The 16,683-nt window shown below is 46.6% G+C and overlaps 1 protein-coding gene across 4 annotated transcripts in view; it reads left to right on the top strand.

Annotated features, from left to right (window-relative positions):
* The first annotated feature begins 772 nt into the window (after window positions 1-772).
* The window catches only part of LOC147620929 (putative methyl-CpG-binding domain protein 12), a 47,354-nt gene continuing 31,443 nt past the window's right edge, over window positions 773-16,683 (top strand). For 3 of the 4 annotated variants that reach the window (XR_015270029.1, XR_015270030.1, XM_086825201.1), the window contains exon 1: window positions 773-2,216. Coding sequence is in view for 2 of the 4 variants with exons in the window: in XM_086825201.1 (XP_086681327.1) it covers window positions 1,705-2,216 (512 nt within the window). In the remaining 2 variants the exon portion in view is untranslated. The remainder of the gene's footprint in view (window positions 2,217-16,683) is intronic. The other variant, XM_086825202.1, reaches the window with a different exon arrangement.

Raw genomic sequence — 16,683 nt, 5'->3', positions numbered from 1 at the left:
ACCCATGAAGAGTGCTCCACAAGGTGATAAGGTGCCCCTCCCTCATTTATCAATCATCCACGCGTAGGTGGGTCTAATGAATCTCAAGCCCCTTGGGGATGTTTCAAACTTGCAAACACCCAAAGTAAGATGGGTGGTTGCAATCACATGCCTGTTGGACAAGCCCCAATTTATCTAACAAAGGAGATGCTCTTGTAATTTGAAACCCTTTAAAGGCACATTTCACACGAGGGTGGGCACCATGTATACATCCCAAATGAATGATGTGAACTTCATGCTAGGATCCTTTAAGAGCTTGAATTATTCCATCTTGCAAAGGTGTTAGAACTAGGCTCCATGTAATAGATAAAATTTTTGAGTTTGAAGCACCCCTGAAAGTGTAACAACCCCCTCCTCTCCCTTTCTCCAAAAAAAAAAAAAAGTGCTTTTGGAAAGTGGTCCGCACAATATGCAACCTTGAAGGAGAGGAATAACTAGTGATGGTACCAAGACTTATGAAAAGGATTTTCTTGCATCAAGATTTGTAAAGATTTGGCCTCCTCAAAACAATGAAATTTGATCGCCTGCTTTGCTGGTCATGGATTATTTTCTCGCCCACGATAAACTTTGGTGGGGTCACAGTGTTTGAAAAGCCATGGAGGAATCCTCTTAATGTGAAATGCCTCTTAAAATAGAGGTGGTCCCACCATGCTCATGGTAGGACCTAGCATTTACCATGCTCATGGTAGGACCTAGCATTTTGGACATTATAGGGCCTACCATGCTCATGGTTAGCCCAGAGCAAAGGATCATCAATGTGAGAAGAGGAGGTGGAAAACCTTGAGACAACCAGACCTTTGCCGCTTCCGATCTAAGATAGACCCGATATTGTAAGGGAACAGCAGCCCATTACCTGCAAATGTGGTGTTTAGGGTTTAGGATTCGCAATTTCAAGAGCTTTTATCTCTGGCCTTCATCCAAAGCTCTCTCTTCAAGAGCTTGTAATTGTGCCTGCGTGTGCTCCTATCTCTTAGCTGCTTGGCTTGCATCTTCAAGAGCTTGTTACTGTGGCTTCAACAATGCAAAGCACTTTAATCTCACATTTTGGGTTACATTTTTAGGGTTTGCAGCTTCAAAATCTTGTGAGTACTGCTCCGTCCCAAAGCATGCCATCAGTGTTTAGCCTCGTATGATTTTGCCTTCGGGTAAAAACCATGAAGGGTTTCGTGACTTAAACTGGTCCGGTGTTTCAGACACGAGGCATTCAGTGACCATTGGCAGTGTACTGCTTCACACTCAGTTCACGGACCACTGAAGCACATCGCTCATCTAGACTGGATCTGGCTCCCTTTTAGCAACTTAACCCATCCCTGTGGAGATGGCTCATTCTTTAAGACTGTATTGGACCATAGACTCTTGAACCACGTCTCCGAAATGTGGATTATCTGAAGTTAGAATTGAGCCTGAGAGTTTTGCAACTACAAGATTTTGACCCCTGGTGCTCAGTGATAAGGTATTGCTTCACACTTGGTTCGGGATGTTTGTCATGGATCAGTAAAGCAAATTCCTTCTCTCAACTAGATCTGGAACCCTAGCAGCAACTTAATGCCCTGTGGGGAGGGCTCATATCTGTGTTGGACCGTAGATTCTGAAATGATGGCACAGGGGTCTCCAATGTAAAGCATTTAGCTTGGAAACGTGCAAAACCAGACACCAGCTTTTACCATGAGGGGTCTTTTGACGAGTTGCCCTTCAACCACCTCCTCCTTCCCGCAAGTGGAGAATGCACAATGGAAAAGTAGCCAGGAGGCCATGGTCAGAATGGAACTATCTGGAGAAGCTGCACGAATTGGTTATGCTGTTGCACCAGAAGCCATGCGCGAGCCGATCTGCAGAAGTAGTACAGACAGAGATGATGGTAACTTGGATGATGCCTCTGGTCGAATATTGCCTACGATCAAGGCGTTTTGTGTGCAGTGCTCTTCATGCCTGAAATGGAGGTTGATTCCTACCAAGGAGATGTATGAAGAAATCCGACAAGTTGTTACAGAGAATCCCTTCTTTTGTAGCCGTACCTCCACTTGGCGCCCCCATGCTTCTTGTAACGACCCATCAGACTTGTCACAAGACACAAGCCTCCTGTGGGCAATTGATAAACCTGATATTCCATTAGCTCCAGCTGGATGGGAGCGTTTGCTGGTGTTCAGGGGAGAAGGATCTTCAAAGTTTGCAGACGTGTAAGTCTTTACTACTTTCCTTGATGACTTACTTTATGATATACCTGTTCTTGAAAATGAATTTTCCTTTTTGTTTTACATTGTGGTTGACGTGTTCGCAGGCTTGTAGCTTAACATGGTTTCTTGGATATAGTCTTCTTCTAATGTGTTGAGAAGCACCTTTGTTTACCTACGTGGACTTTTCAAAAGCTGGTCCTAACTCCCATGGCATAGTAAACTTGAGCTGCAAATCTCAATGCAATGCTGCATACACTTGGGGCAAACCTTACGGTAGGCCGACCAATAGGACAACAGTTGTGGGCAACATCTAGGCGGTTGCTAAGGAGTGTGTGACATGCGGAAGAACTGCCTGTAAGAACTATGCAAAAATGCAAATATGACTAGAGAGAAGAGAGAGATATGTTGCTGTAACAATGTTTTCTGTATATATGTATCAATATGTACATAGATCCTAGCCAATCATGGCCTCCAAAAGGAATCTCCTATGCCTATGACCTGTCCCACCTATGAGGGATCAGATAACTAAACAATGAACTGCTCTAGCCTATTTATAGGCTCATGGATCTGCCCATACCTGGGAGAGATATGTTGCACTAACAATGTTTTCTGTATATATGTATCAATATGTACATAGATCCTACCTAGGCAATCATGGCCTCCAAAAGGAATCCCTTATGCCTATGATTTGTCCTACCTATGAGGGATCAGATAACTAAACAATGAACTGCTCTAGCCTATTTATAGGCTCATGGATCTGCCTCTACTTGTATCCGACTGCCGTCACCCAAGTCCTTGACAACAAATACCCAAAAATCCCATAAAATAGCTGGTTAATGCCTTAAAAATGCTCCTAATTCATAGCCAAAATAGAGGGTTAAGTATGTCCACATCCGTACATGCGACAGAGTGACCAATGGTGGGCATCAGTTAGCAGCCAACAGGATGGCTGGGTGGGCAGTCTGATACGTGCACACAGCCAGGTAAGTTGGCAAATATTGTTGCCAGTTAGGGCTTGTGTGAGGCAACCAAAAGCCAGGCAAAGCTGCTTGGAGGGGCCAGATTGGATGCACGTAGGTAGTCTAGATGTGTAGGCTGATCAGCATGGCTTATCATCATGCTATGGAGACTACCCTCCGACTGGATGTATGTGCACAAACTGGGCTCGGGCTTGGTTTGATAGAGATTATTTGGCACTGATACAAGTCCTTAAATTGGAGAGATCACGGCCATAAGATATGAGTGAGCAGGGGATCATGGTGGAAAGAGACGGCCAAGTGTACAGCCATCCTTTAACCAGCATGCTAGTTATGGAAGAGACTTTGTATCGTGTGAGTACCAGGACTGAACTCTTGAGGCTGCCTTGGTAAGGAGAGCATCTGCCCTATCTCTAGTGCAACTTTGCAACTGCTATTGGCTAAAGAATAGAAAACTCTCCAAATCTGGATAGAGAGAGTGTTTGTGATTGTGTCATTTTTTCAGATTTTTGGTGGAAAACTTCTTGAAATGGAGTAGTGGGCAATGTAGAGGCTTTGATCCCATGCAAGAAAAGAAACGGTGGTGTTGTGACACCTACGACTATGCAGGACACAGCCAGACATCAGATAGTAGCCGATAGGTAGAGGGTGACATGTGACATTGCCATGTGGCAGTGATGACATGGCGGTGGTGACATGGTGTTGATGAAGTGGCAGTTCGGGTAGATAAATCATCATATTCATATGCTTTCCTATGTGTTGGACTTCACAGAGCGTTACTGTGTAGGCAAAGTGCTAGCCAAGAGTGTATAGTAGGTTACATGGCTATGATTTGCTATCTCCATTCTGAGCCACATCTCGTACTTGAATTTCACTTGTATTACTTATTTCTTGTACATAATACAAAGCAAGCATTTAGTACTCTTGTGTGTTGTATGTGTGATTGTGCTGCACTCTTCTTTCTCTCTTTGGAAAACCCTAGCATGTAAGTGCTCTACAATTGGTATCAGAGCCTAGGGGACCTGCAATTCTTTTTCCTTTTTTGGCACCCATGCTCGTTGATTGCTTGGATAGAGTAGAGCACTTACATTCCAAGAGTGCACGAGTTTGGGTTTGGGAAAAGTGAATATCTGGGTTCATTGCACCTAGGTTAATTGGGCTATACTATGCTTCCCTACCCCACCCAATCTGTACATCATCGTGCAGTGTTGAAATCCCTCACTTGGTCCTTGATCACTTAATATTTGTCATGGATTCACAACTCACTGATTTGTTTCTCAGCATGAAGGCATCCATGGACATACATGCGGCTTAAATGGATGCTATATCTGTCTGTCTCGACAAGATGGGGTTGGCACCTCAGGCACCTAGTATTCTGGATCTGGAATCTATAAGGGCCCGTGCTTTGGAGCAAGTGTTGGATGATTCCGAGGACGAAGTGGCAAATCTTTTGGAGGAGGATTTTTCACTTCTTTGGATGATGCAGGCAAGGATGTACTAGATGAGCTTTGCTCCCAGTCCGGTAGCCATCATCATACACTTGCGTGTAGTTGGCAGATGTCATTCGCGTCATCGACGGTCTCCTTCGCGGAGCCTTTACCGGATTCTCCGGACAGTTCATGCTTATCTTCATCGGCTTGATGTCAGGGGGTTGCCGGTTTGCCGAGTTCTTTCTCCATGCCTCGTGAGGGATGAGCTCAATTATTGAACCTTATGAAGCCTCTCAAGCTCAACGAGAAGATGGACAGAGAAGTCGCTTCACCGATTGGACCCGCCGCGAGATGGCTGCCACATTGGCAGTAGGTGGTTTATACATTTTTTAGCTCCATTTGGTGGGTATGGCTTTGACGGGTGCCACTCTCTTGTAGTGGGAAGACCACCTTAGGCACCACTCCATGCTTGCTGGGAGATGGTGGGAGATGGGGTCGTCCGATGAAAATGTCGTGTTGGAGGAGGTTAAGGCAGAGGGCACGGTGTTGGAGGTCGAGGATTTGGTTGGGGTTTTGCGAAGGAGTGGCAAGGCAAGGTAGCTCCATGGTGGAGTCCATCAATGCATTGACTTTGTGCTCGACTATTGTTGGTACTAGCCTAGAGGGTGGGCGTGAAGGGTGAGTGATGCGGGCCTCTACGACTTGCAATTGGATATCCTTTTTGGCAAAGGGTGTCCTCAGTCACTTGCCAATATGTGTGGAAGGAGAGGCGGAGGCGGTTGGTTTCTTCCTCAGTGTGTGTAGCTCACTATTTGAATTCGTAGATTACCAGTACAAGGTGGTCTTGAAAGAGTTTATTCTTGTAGATTACCAATGTGAATTGAAGAAACAGTGGGAGCGTTTTATGCAGAAACATGGTGAATTAATAACCGACTATTTTGCTCGTTTCTAGAAGTTTTTGCTCATGCTCCCAAGGACCATCTGGCGGTCGGAGCACGTTGAGCGATGAGTTCCAAGTCCGGGACCCAACAATAGGTGCAATAGAAAGGCAAAGACAAGGGTAGCCAGTCCAAAGCCAAGGATGGGAAGGACAAGGCAAGTGGGGGAGTCTTGGTGACTCGCCTCACCCTTGAAGAGCATCATGCCAAGATGGCTACTGGAGAGTGCTTTTACTATGACCCCACCGAGCACATCGCGAAGGATTGTCCAAGGACCTTGGAGGAGCAATCCAAGGAGGAGGCTTTTTTAAAACCGGAGTAGTCCGAAGAGGAGGCTTCTTTAGAATTGGACGATGAGTGTGAAGGAGATGCATGCGTGCACATCTCAGCTTTTTTCATTTCTTGGGTCGAGCACATACCCAAGGTGCTTCATTGCATCAGGCTATAGGCATAAACAGAGGAAGTTTTCAGCTAGGACTCTAAGAGATTCTTAACAGTTGCTGTGTGCACTCAGTGGAGAATCTTTGGGCGGTGGTGACGTGGTGCTGATGAAGTGGCAGTGGCAGTCGGGTACAAGTATATATACGTGGGTAGCAGCTGCTATCCTTAGCATTGACAGAGCCTTTCTCTGTAGGCAAAGTGCTAGCCAGGAGTGTACAAAAGGTCACAGGGCTGTGATTTGACATCTTCATTTTGAGCCACATCCTCTTTCTTGTACATAATAGAGAGCAATCTTTTAGGACTCTTGTGTGTGCTGATGTGTGATTCCATCGCTTCATTTTGTCTCTCGAAAACCCTAGCACATAGGCGCATGTGTTCTACAAGCGCCTATAGCTCAAGAGTACAAGCAAGGATCATTTTAGATGCTGAGGTCATTAAAGACAATTAAGAATATAACTTTTGTTGTTGAAGGCTTGGAAGAGAGGAGAAATTATCTCCACATGTGTGCTCTGTCAAGGAAGAGAGCTGAAATGGTTGCTGAAATCTGCCGATGGATTTGTGTAGCATGAGGGGAGAGAAGGCTGCTGCTACTTGGCAGTTGGTGCTGTGCTGGCTCATCCATCGTTGCCCCAGTGCCCTGTCGTTGTCGTCACTGAGATCTAGTATGTCGTTGCCATTCTGAAAGGCATTTCCAAGGTTGAAGGAGTGGTCAAGCTAGTGCAGGAGGCGATGTTTCTGTCAGAATACGCAGCGGAGATGATGACCAGATCTGGGAACACGAGCAAAAAACGCATGCAGAAAAACAGCACAAGAGAGAGAGAGATGTAGGCGTTTAACTCTGCTCTGATATACACAAGAAAATCCCGGTATTGGTACAATGAGTGGTATGGGGCTGGGGGCCTATTTATATGCCCGCACATCAGTAGTCGGCCTGCTGTAGGCAGCCGACTGGCCCTGAGAACTCCACGACCAGCATCACATCCAGTCGGCCAGATCATCAGCAGTTGGCCAGCTCTGGCATGGAGTCGTGGACCAGTTCAGCAGTCGGCCAGCAAATGGGCTGCCTCCCAAGCCACAGAAAAATGGGAAAAAATAAGGGAAAAATGCGGGGAGTGAGGAAAAATGATAAAACACGTGATAAGGGCAGGCACACCCACAACAAAGGCCCTGGTGTATAAATCTAGACAGGAGATGACTTCTAACACCCCCTCTCAGTTCCTGGTTGTGTAACCAACCACAGGGAGCTGGGGTGCCGCCTGACCAAATCCTGAGAGAGCGACTTCGTGAAGAGGTCCACCATACTATCCTCCGTCGAACAGAACTCTAGCAAGATGTCATCAGCAACGATCTGTTCACGAACAAAGTGCCTCTGGATGACCATGGGTTCCTCCAGTGGAAGCCCAAACCTGCCATGCAACCTCTGCATCCTCACCACCTCACAAGCAACATCACAAACAGCGCGGTACTCTGCCTCTATTCTCGACAAGGCAAAAGATGACTGTCTCCGACTACTCTGTAAAACTGCTCCTGGGCCTGAAGTAGATCTCCTTGTGTCCGGATCTCCTCCCCAAACCGAGTCACTCCAACCGTGGAGTCAGACTCCATCCAACAATCCCCCTCCTGTGTACAAGAGTCCCTGATCCTTTGCATGCCGCAGAAACCACAGGAAACGCAATCTTGCCTCCCAAAGAGTCATCTGCAACCACGAGCTCAACCGCCTCATCAGGAAGCTCCCGTCCAATCTGGTGTCCATCAACCAGATCCATGAACCATACAGCTTCTGAGTCAAAAAGGCATCACACTGCTCACAAGGATCAACACCTGTTACGGTGCATAAACAAGTCCTAGAAACCTCCTAAAGACCACGCAAGGCCTTCTGAAACTTGTCAATCACCCAATATTTTTGTATACATGGCATCACACGATTGGCCCTTTTCCTTAATAACCTTTTAATCACATGGCATCTTAAAGGGCCCCTATAGACCTCAACCTTCCCCTAATGTTTAGACTTTGACTTGTTAGAGTAATTCCCCCGTTAGAAGATTTTCCCATGGCAAAATTGCCCGTGCCCGTGGAAAGAACTTCCTCAACTACTGGAGGTTCTTTGTTTTGAATACTACGAGACATCAGAGCATAAGTGACCTGTTCAGCTTCCTCTGACTGACGAACACAAGAACTACCAACATCAGTATTGGAAAGTTCCTGCCAACTGCTGCCATCTACTGGCAAGCTATCCTCCATCTAGTCCCGGAAAGCCCGCATCTGCAGCGTATCCACACTTAAGTGGCCATTACTAGACTGCCACTCATCACAAACTTGAGGACCTGGGAGAGAGTGCTGAAAGCCTGTAAACTCCATTCTCCACTCCACCTTCCCAAACCACTTGACTTGTTGCTTTGTCCCGGAGAGCAACAAAATGCTCATCAAACTCCACCCGTACGCCAGTCTTGCAAACTTGATGCACTGACAACAGATGAAAACCAAGTGCCGGAACATACAACACCTGGGAGGAATGCTCCCCCCTGTGCCATCGGGAACTATCTCCATCCTGCCCTCACTGTGAACTGGGATAGTGGACGTATCCCTAGTAAGAATGTGACCAGAAAGCCTACAGAGATCCTGTAAACCGGAATGGGAAGGAGTCACGTGCCTGGTGGCACCACTATCTAGAATCCACTCCCGAGTATCCGTAGCGGAGAATCCTCCAATCTCCACCTTGCCTGAAGGAAATGAAACATCAGTGTCCACCACCTCCAGGTGCATAAAAGTCGGAGTCTTCATGATTGCTGTTGAGGAATCTTCACCCTTCTCGGTCTTCCGCTTGGGACACTGCCTCCAATAGTGGCCTTTCTCGCCACAATCATTGCAGGTCCTCTCTGCCTTCAGTTTCTCGCGGTCAGCGTCAGACTTCTTCTCAGAAGACTTCTCCGATGAAGCTTTCCCTTTGCCCGAGTTACGGCCTTTCGACCGTTGGCCAGTTAAGGCCTCCGAACCTCCACCCTGAGGAGGGTTCGTGAATCGTTCCTCCTGGTCCAGGACCATGGGCACAAGCTCCTCCCACGTGATGGTGCTGAGCCTGCCACTAGTAATCAAAGATGAGTAAAATGCTGAGTACGAGGAGGGAAAATGTGACAGCAACGTTATGGCCATGTCCTCTAACGATATCTTCTTCCCAGCCTGAAGAACTTCCTGCTGAAGAGCTTGCAGCTTGTTAATATGCTCCCGCATTGTCGACGACTTTGCAGGGCTCATAACCCGTATTTGTATTTCCAAGAAAATCCTCTTCATGGGCGATACCTGATGGGAGAATACAGAATTAGGGTTAGAGTTCATTCATGGGAGACATACACAGAGAAGCAAGGGAGAGAGAGAGAGAGAGAGTTGTGGGGATAAGTCAACTCATGAGGCATGAGTGTGTGACTCCCCTGTCACACATGTATATTGCACTAGTACACATAGTGCACTTAGTACATTAAAAGTACTAAGTGTACTATGTACTATAACTTATGGGCTTGTACACACTATAAGGGTGGGCATAACGCCTTTACCCCAACAACCTCCCACTTAAAGGCAAAGTGCCCTTAAGTAAAGGAAAAGAAAAAATCAGCATGTACATGATAATATACAAGGCCATATCAAGGCTGAAACTGGCCTCATCCAATGCCCATCAAGTGTCTGCAATGAGCAAACCGCTCCGGAGGCAAACTCTTTGTCAACAGATCAGCCGGGTTGTCATCCGTATGAATCTTAACAAGCTGAATTTGCTTGTTCTCTATCACCTCTCTGATGAAGTGATACTTCACATCCACATGCTTCGTCTTTGCATGAAAAACAGGGTTCTTTGCCAACTGAATGGCACTCTGACTGTCACAATGCAACAATGGAATATCCCCTGTATAACCCAAATCAACCACTAACCGAGATAGCCATAATGCCTCCTTGCAAGCCTCTGTGGCTGCAATATACTCGGCCTCTGTAGTAGATAAGGCAGTGCACTTCTGCATCCTGGATATCCATGACACAGCACCTCCTGTGAATGTAAATACATAACCGGTAGTAGACTTCCGGTTATCTGGATGACCGGCATAATCCGAATCCGTGTAACCATGCACTAATGCATCCTGTTTGCCAAAGCAAATGCACATATCCTGTGTGCCCTTCAGGTATCTCATGACACCTTTCACTGCTTCCCAATGCTTCTTGCCAGGATTGGCCATGTACCTAGAAACCACTCCCACTGCAAATGCAATGTCCGGCCTAGTAGCAACCATGGCATACATGAGACTGCCACAAGCTGAAGCATACGGAATCTTGGCCATATCAGCCCTGTCTCTATCTGACTGTGGGCTGTCCATAGCACTGAGTTTCACATATGGAGGCAAAGGAGTACTAGCTTTCTTCCCCCCGTCCATATTGAACCTCTGCAAGACTTTGCCAATGTATTCCTTCTGAGACAAATACAACACATGCTGATTTCTGTCCCGAAGTATCCGCATACCCAAAATGTGATTTGCATCACCCAAATCCTTCATATCAAAGGTTTGATGCAGCCTCTGCTTCAAGGTATCCATCTCCTTACGAGATTTCCCGGCAATCAACATATCATCAACATACAAGATGAGAATCAATAGACTGCCATCCAAAAGCTTTCTTGGTGTACAAGCAGTGATCTATGTCACTTCTCCTGAATTTCTGAGATTTCATGAATGTATCAAATTTATGATACCATTCCCTTGGTGCCTGTTTGAGTCCATAAAGACTCTTTTTCAGCTTGCATACAAGCTTCTCCTTTCCACTCACTGCATAACCCTCTGGCTGCTGCATATATATCTCCTCATGGAGATCACCGTGAAGAAAAGCAGTCTTCACATCCATCTGAATCAAGTCCAGATCATCATGCGCAACCAAAGCCAACACAGCTCTAAGTGTGGTCATTTTGACCACTGGAGAGAAGATCTCCTCAAAGTCCACACCATATTCCTGCTTGAAGCCCTTAGCCACTAACCTGGCTTTGTATCTTGGCTTTGCATCTGGTGCAACTTTGAGCCTGTAAACCCACTTGCATGGCAAAACCTTCTTGCCTGCAGGCAAATGCACCAACTTCCAAGTTCCATTTTTATGCAGAGAATCCATCTCTGACTTCATGGCACGCTCCCATAGAACCTTGTCTGCCCTTTGTAAAGCCTCTTTATAACATGAGGGCTCCCCACAGTCAGTGAGCATCAAGTAGTCAACCCCTGGAACAAACCTGTCAGGGGCTCTGGAGGGTCTTGTGGACCTCCGTACCCAATGACCATCATTTGCAGGTTGCTGTCCAGCCTGCATATCACCAATTGGCGGCTCCTGTTCCATGCCATAAGGCTGAAATATCATGCCCGGTATCTCCTCTAACTGTGGTATATCCATAGGGATATCTTCTGCCATCTCTGGCTGTCCATTTGGACCATTTTCAGCACCATTTAAGGGCTGGTTTTCCTGCTGTAATGGCTGATTTACAGCCCTTTGTTGTTGTCCATGATGTCCATCATCATCAAAGATGACTCTGCCATGCTCCTGTTGCCTTGCAGGCTCCTTATACATGCATGTTTCATCAAAAATGACATCATTGCTGCGTATGATCTTTCTATTCATGGGATCCCAAAGTCTATACCCCATTTCACCTCTGTCACCATATCCTAGGAATATGCATTTGTGAGACTTAGGATCAAGTTTGGTGCGCATTTCCCTGCGTATGTGCACGTACGCAACGCAACCAAACACTCTCAAGTGCTTGTATGACGGAGGCTTCCCTGTCCATACTTCTTCTGGCACTTTCCCACCAAGCCTCGTGTTAGGTGACCTGTTTATAAGGTGAACGGCTGTCATAACAGCTTCAGCTCCCTCTTGATGCCTTTAGCATCACAAAAGTCCTGAAACTGTTTGGACATGTACTCTCCACCATTGTCGGAACGCAAAGCCTTCAGTGTTTTGCCAGTTTGATTCTCAACAAGAGCAACAAACTTCTCAAACACTGAGAATGTATCACTCTTCAAACGAAGAGGATAAACCCACACCTTGCGTGTGGCATCATCAATAAAAGACACAAAGTATTTTGCCCCTCCCAAAGAAAGCTGAGGCATCTCACATACATCTGTATGCACAAGCTCTAACTGAGCATCTTTCTGTCCAAGAGCTTTCTTGTGGGGGCACTGTAGTTGCCTACCATATATACAATGCTCACAAAACTGAAAACTTGAAAACTTTAGAGAAGGCAAGTAACCCAAACGAGACAATTGCTCCATTCCCTTGACACTCATGTGTCCCAACCGGCTATGCCACATAGAAATTTCCGGCAGCTCGGTTGCATTTACATTAGCATGGTGACAAACACCTGCATGCATGAAGTAAAGAGTGTCCACCTTAGAGCCTCTGGCAACAACCAGTGAGCCCTTACTAATTTTCCACTTTCCACGACCAAATGTGGTAACATAATCAGCATCATCAAGCTGTCCAGTAGAAAGTAGATTCTTCTTGATCTCAGGCACATGCCTGACATCATGGAGCATAAGCTGTGAGCCATCTGAAAATACAAGCCTTACATCACCTTTGCCAAGAATCTTGCATGCATGGTTATCACCCAAATAAACCACTCCTTCATTGCCAGCAGTATACCTGACAAACAAGTCTCTGCAACCTGTGACATGAAAGGAGGCACCTGAATCAATGATCCATGAGTGCATACCATGACCACCTGTAAGAAGTGAATGGGCATCAAGTGAAGACGTAAAGAGGACCTCATCCTCACTGCCACCTGCATGTGACACATTGATTTCTTCAATCTTGACTCCACTTTTGACCTTTGGCTTTACATCTTTGGCTTCATCCTTCTCTTTGTCTTTGCCTTTTCCCTTTTCTTTTTGATCATTTTTCCATTTGTAGCATTGCTTTTTAATGTGTCCCTTCTTGCCACAATAATGGCATTCCAAATCCTTTTTGGAGCGAGACTTGCTCCTTCCCCTTTCTTGGCTTTTCCCCCTTTGTTGGGATCTCCCACGTGCATTCATTGCATTGGACTTTCCAACAGAGTTGTTTTTCCTGTTCATCTCTTCTTGAAGAAGAGCACCCTCAACATCTGCATATGACAGCATAGCATTCGAATTGCTAGTGGCTGTCCTGAATGTGTCCCAACTCTCTGGCAAAGTGCATAACAGAAAAGTGGCTTTGAACTCATCGTCCATTGCCAACTTTTGATTTATAACTTGGCTGACAATACCATTAAACTCATTTAGATGGGCTGTCATAGAAGCCCCTTCCTTCATCTGAAGACCTATGAGTTTCTTCAACCAATACACTTTGCTTGAGGCACTTTGTTGGGCATACAAGTCCTGCAATCTCTGCCACATTCCCCAAGCTGTCTTCTCTTCACGAATGCTGAAAAGTAATGAATCTGACACAGACAACATGATAGTAGATCTTGCCAGCTCATCCATATCTTCCCACTCTTCAGCAGTAAGAGAAGCGGGCATTACACCCCTTTCTTTGATAGGCTTGTGCTGCTTTTTCTGGAGCAACACATTGTAGCACTGGGTTTGCCAAATATCATAATTATGCGAGCCTTCAAGCTTCTTGATGTGAAGCAATGAAGAGCTCTCACCTGTGGTTGCCATAGCAAAATGCAACCTGTAAATGCCTGACTCCCTGCAAAATGTGCAAACACTACACCAAAAGCACACAAAGTGCTCACAGTTTTTCTCCCAAGGTTTATCTCCCACTGCGGAAGCAAGAATGCAACTTTTCTCCCACTTTATGTGATGAAAACACCAAAATCTGGTTGCTGCAGATTTTGGACAGCACCTTAAATGTGCTCTTTTGCCCTTCCAAAGTACTGTACAGCAGTACTAAGTGCTCACCAATGATGTACCAAACCTGTACCGGCAAGTTCAGCAGCTGAAATTGAACCTTTTGGTCACTCAAAACAGTGTACAGCCATGCCAAAACATGCACAAAGCTGTGCCAAATCTGTACCAGCAGGTACAATAGCAATAAATGCTCTCTTGGCTGTCCAAATGAGTGAAAATCAGACTTTTACAGTCCTGTACACTGCATAAAACAGTCCCGAACAGAAATTGGGCAAAAGCCCCTTGACTGCAAGCTGATTTTTGAGGATTCAAGGCATAAATGTCTTGCCTGCTGCTTTGCCAAGCTCAACAAGCATGAAAACTTGAAAAGCCCCTTGATTTAAGATCAATTTCTGATCATACATGGTACATTGACGCACATGAAGGCATCCAGAGTGTTCACGATGCTTCCCCCTGGCCACATATACATCAAATACATGAAAGCCCCTTGATTTACAGGCACATTGAGTGCTTGTAAGGCATCAACACATTTTCCACAGCATCAAATGCGATTGCCTGCATGCAAATCAACCAAATCGGCACAAAAGCCCCTTGATTTGCACTGCAATTTGCTGCAATTTTGCCCAAATGTGCGATTTTTCACATCATACAGCATGTATGAGTGCTTAATTGCACAATTACATCAAAAGCCCCAAATTTCGACATTCAATTTCCTGCAAATTGATCCTGATTGTGACCAATGTCCTGCAAATTTATCCTGATTGTGACCAATGTCACCCAATTTTGCCAATTTTGCTCAAAAATTGAGCAATTGGGCACCTGTACCTGCTCAATTGCTTGAATTGATAAGAAATTTCCAAAATATTGAAGGCAAATACCTCTGAAATTTCTGATTTTTCTGAGTTTCTTGACTTGCAGGCTGAGATGGAGGCGGTGGTGGCGGCGACTTCGGTGCTGGGCAGCTTCTGGAGTAGCTGGGCAGCCCTGTGTGCTGGCTGTGGGCAGCCTGGGCAGCCACGTGGGCTGGCTGCGTGGATTATCCTGGGCAGCCTGGTTGGTTGGGGCAGCCTGGTTGGTTGGGCTGCGTGGGCTGTTCGAAGGCGATTGCTTCAGCCACCACAGCAATGACTCGAAGGCATCGACTGCGTCAGCCACCAGTTCCCAAGCGAGCGAAAGGGCCCCCTGCGGTTGTTGTGTGTGTCGTCGGTTGTGATACGCAGCCTTCTCCGCCTGCGTATACACACCCGCGTATACCAATGATGCTTTTACACACCCGCTTACAAGCTCGCCTCCAGCTTCGCCTTCGCTTAACGCCCGCCTGACGTATTCGCCTAGCGCCTACACGATTAGAGTCGCTCACGTAGCTGCTTACGCTTTGCTTCGCCGTGCGCCTTCTACACGCCTGAAGTCGACGGGCTCCTCTTCTGATGTGACTGTCATCAGAGGTTGCCACAGCAGCCCCTGCCTTGTCTTGGGCGTCAGTCAACCTGCTTCGGCTCCTGCTGCTGCACTACTGCCGGGATGCCTCCTCTGAACTGCGCTACTACCTGGCTGACTCCTCTGAACTGCGCTAGTGAGTAGCTGCAGCTTGCTTGCCCTCAGCAACACCTGAAGAAAATCCTACTTCTTTCTCCTCGAAGGAACTGAAGGCTCTGATACCAGTTGATGGGAGAATACAGAATTAGGGTTAGAGTTCATTCATGGGAGACATACACAGAGAAGCAAGGGAGAGAGAGAGAGAGAGAGTTGTGGGGATAAGTCAACTCATGAGGCATGAGTGTGTGACTCCCCTATCACACATGTATATTGCACTAGTACACATAGTGCACTTAGTACATTAAAAGTACTAAGTGTACTATGTACTATAACTTATGGGCTTGTACACACTATAAGGGTGGGCATAACGCCTTTACCCCAACAATACCCTGTTGTAAAGTGAGGCCAAATGCTGCCATGTACCTCTGGCCAGCGTCATATGCTTTACATGATTGATTACCTGCGGTGTGCAGTTGAGGAAAATAAACGAACGAACCCTGGCGTTGACACGATCCCACATCTGTGTCTGAGCCTCCCGGTCCTTTCAGGTTGACGGTAACTCCCCTTCCTCTACTTCCGGCCGTGGAACACCAACAACGACGAATCCAGAATAGATTCCATCATGACCTTCCATATGCCGTAGTTGCTCCCGTCCAACTGACGGTCCACCGAGAACGTGGGGATGTCGGGATCTTCACATGTCTCTTGGCCATCTCAAACAGATCTGCGATTGCGGGGATGTACTCTGAAAAGGGTGGGTGGGTGGGAACAAAGAAGAACTAATACCTGCAAGTGGCTGTCCAGCAAATCAGCCCGCCTTCCTCTTGCACCTTCTCTTCCCAATCAGCCCAAAACAGTCCACCAATCAACAACACAGCAGTCCCCCTCTTGCTCACACAAATCCCAAGAACTATCTAGAGCCTAGGCTCTGATACCATGTTAGAATACGCAGCGGAGATGATGACCAGATCTGGGAATACAAGAGCAAAAAACGCATGTAGAAAAACAGCACAAGAGAGAGAGAGATGTAGGCGTGTAACTCTGCTGTGATATACACAAGAAAATCCCGGTATTGGTACAATGAGTGGTATGGGGCTGGGGGCCTATTTATATGCCCCCACATCAGCAGTCGGCCTGTTGTAGGCAGCCGATTGGCCCTGAGAACTCCACGACCAGCATCACATCCAGTCGGCCAGATCATCAGCAGTCGGCCAGCTCTGGCATGGAGTCGTGGACCAGTTCAGCAGTCGGCCAGCAAATGGGCTGCCTCCCAAGCCACAGAAAAATGGGAAAAAATAAGGGAAAAATGC

The sequence above is a fragment of the Cibotium barometz genome, chromosome 31, assembly GCF_041138505.1.
Source record: "Cibotium barometz isolate CiBa-2024 chromosome 31, ASM4113850v1, whole genome shotgun sequence".
Classification (NCBI taxonomy): Eukaryota; Viridiplantae; Streptophyta; class Polypodiopsida; order Cyatheales; family Cibotiaceae; genus Cibotium; species Cibotium barometz.
This window is presented reverse-complemented; position numbering and strand designations above follow the sequence as displayed.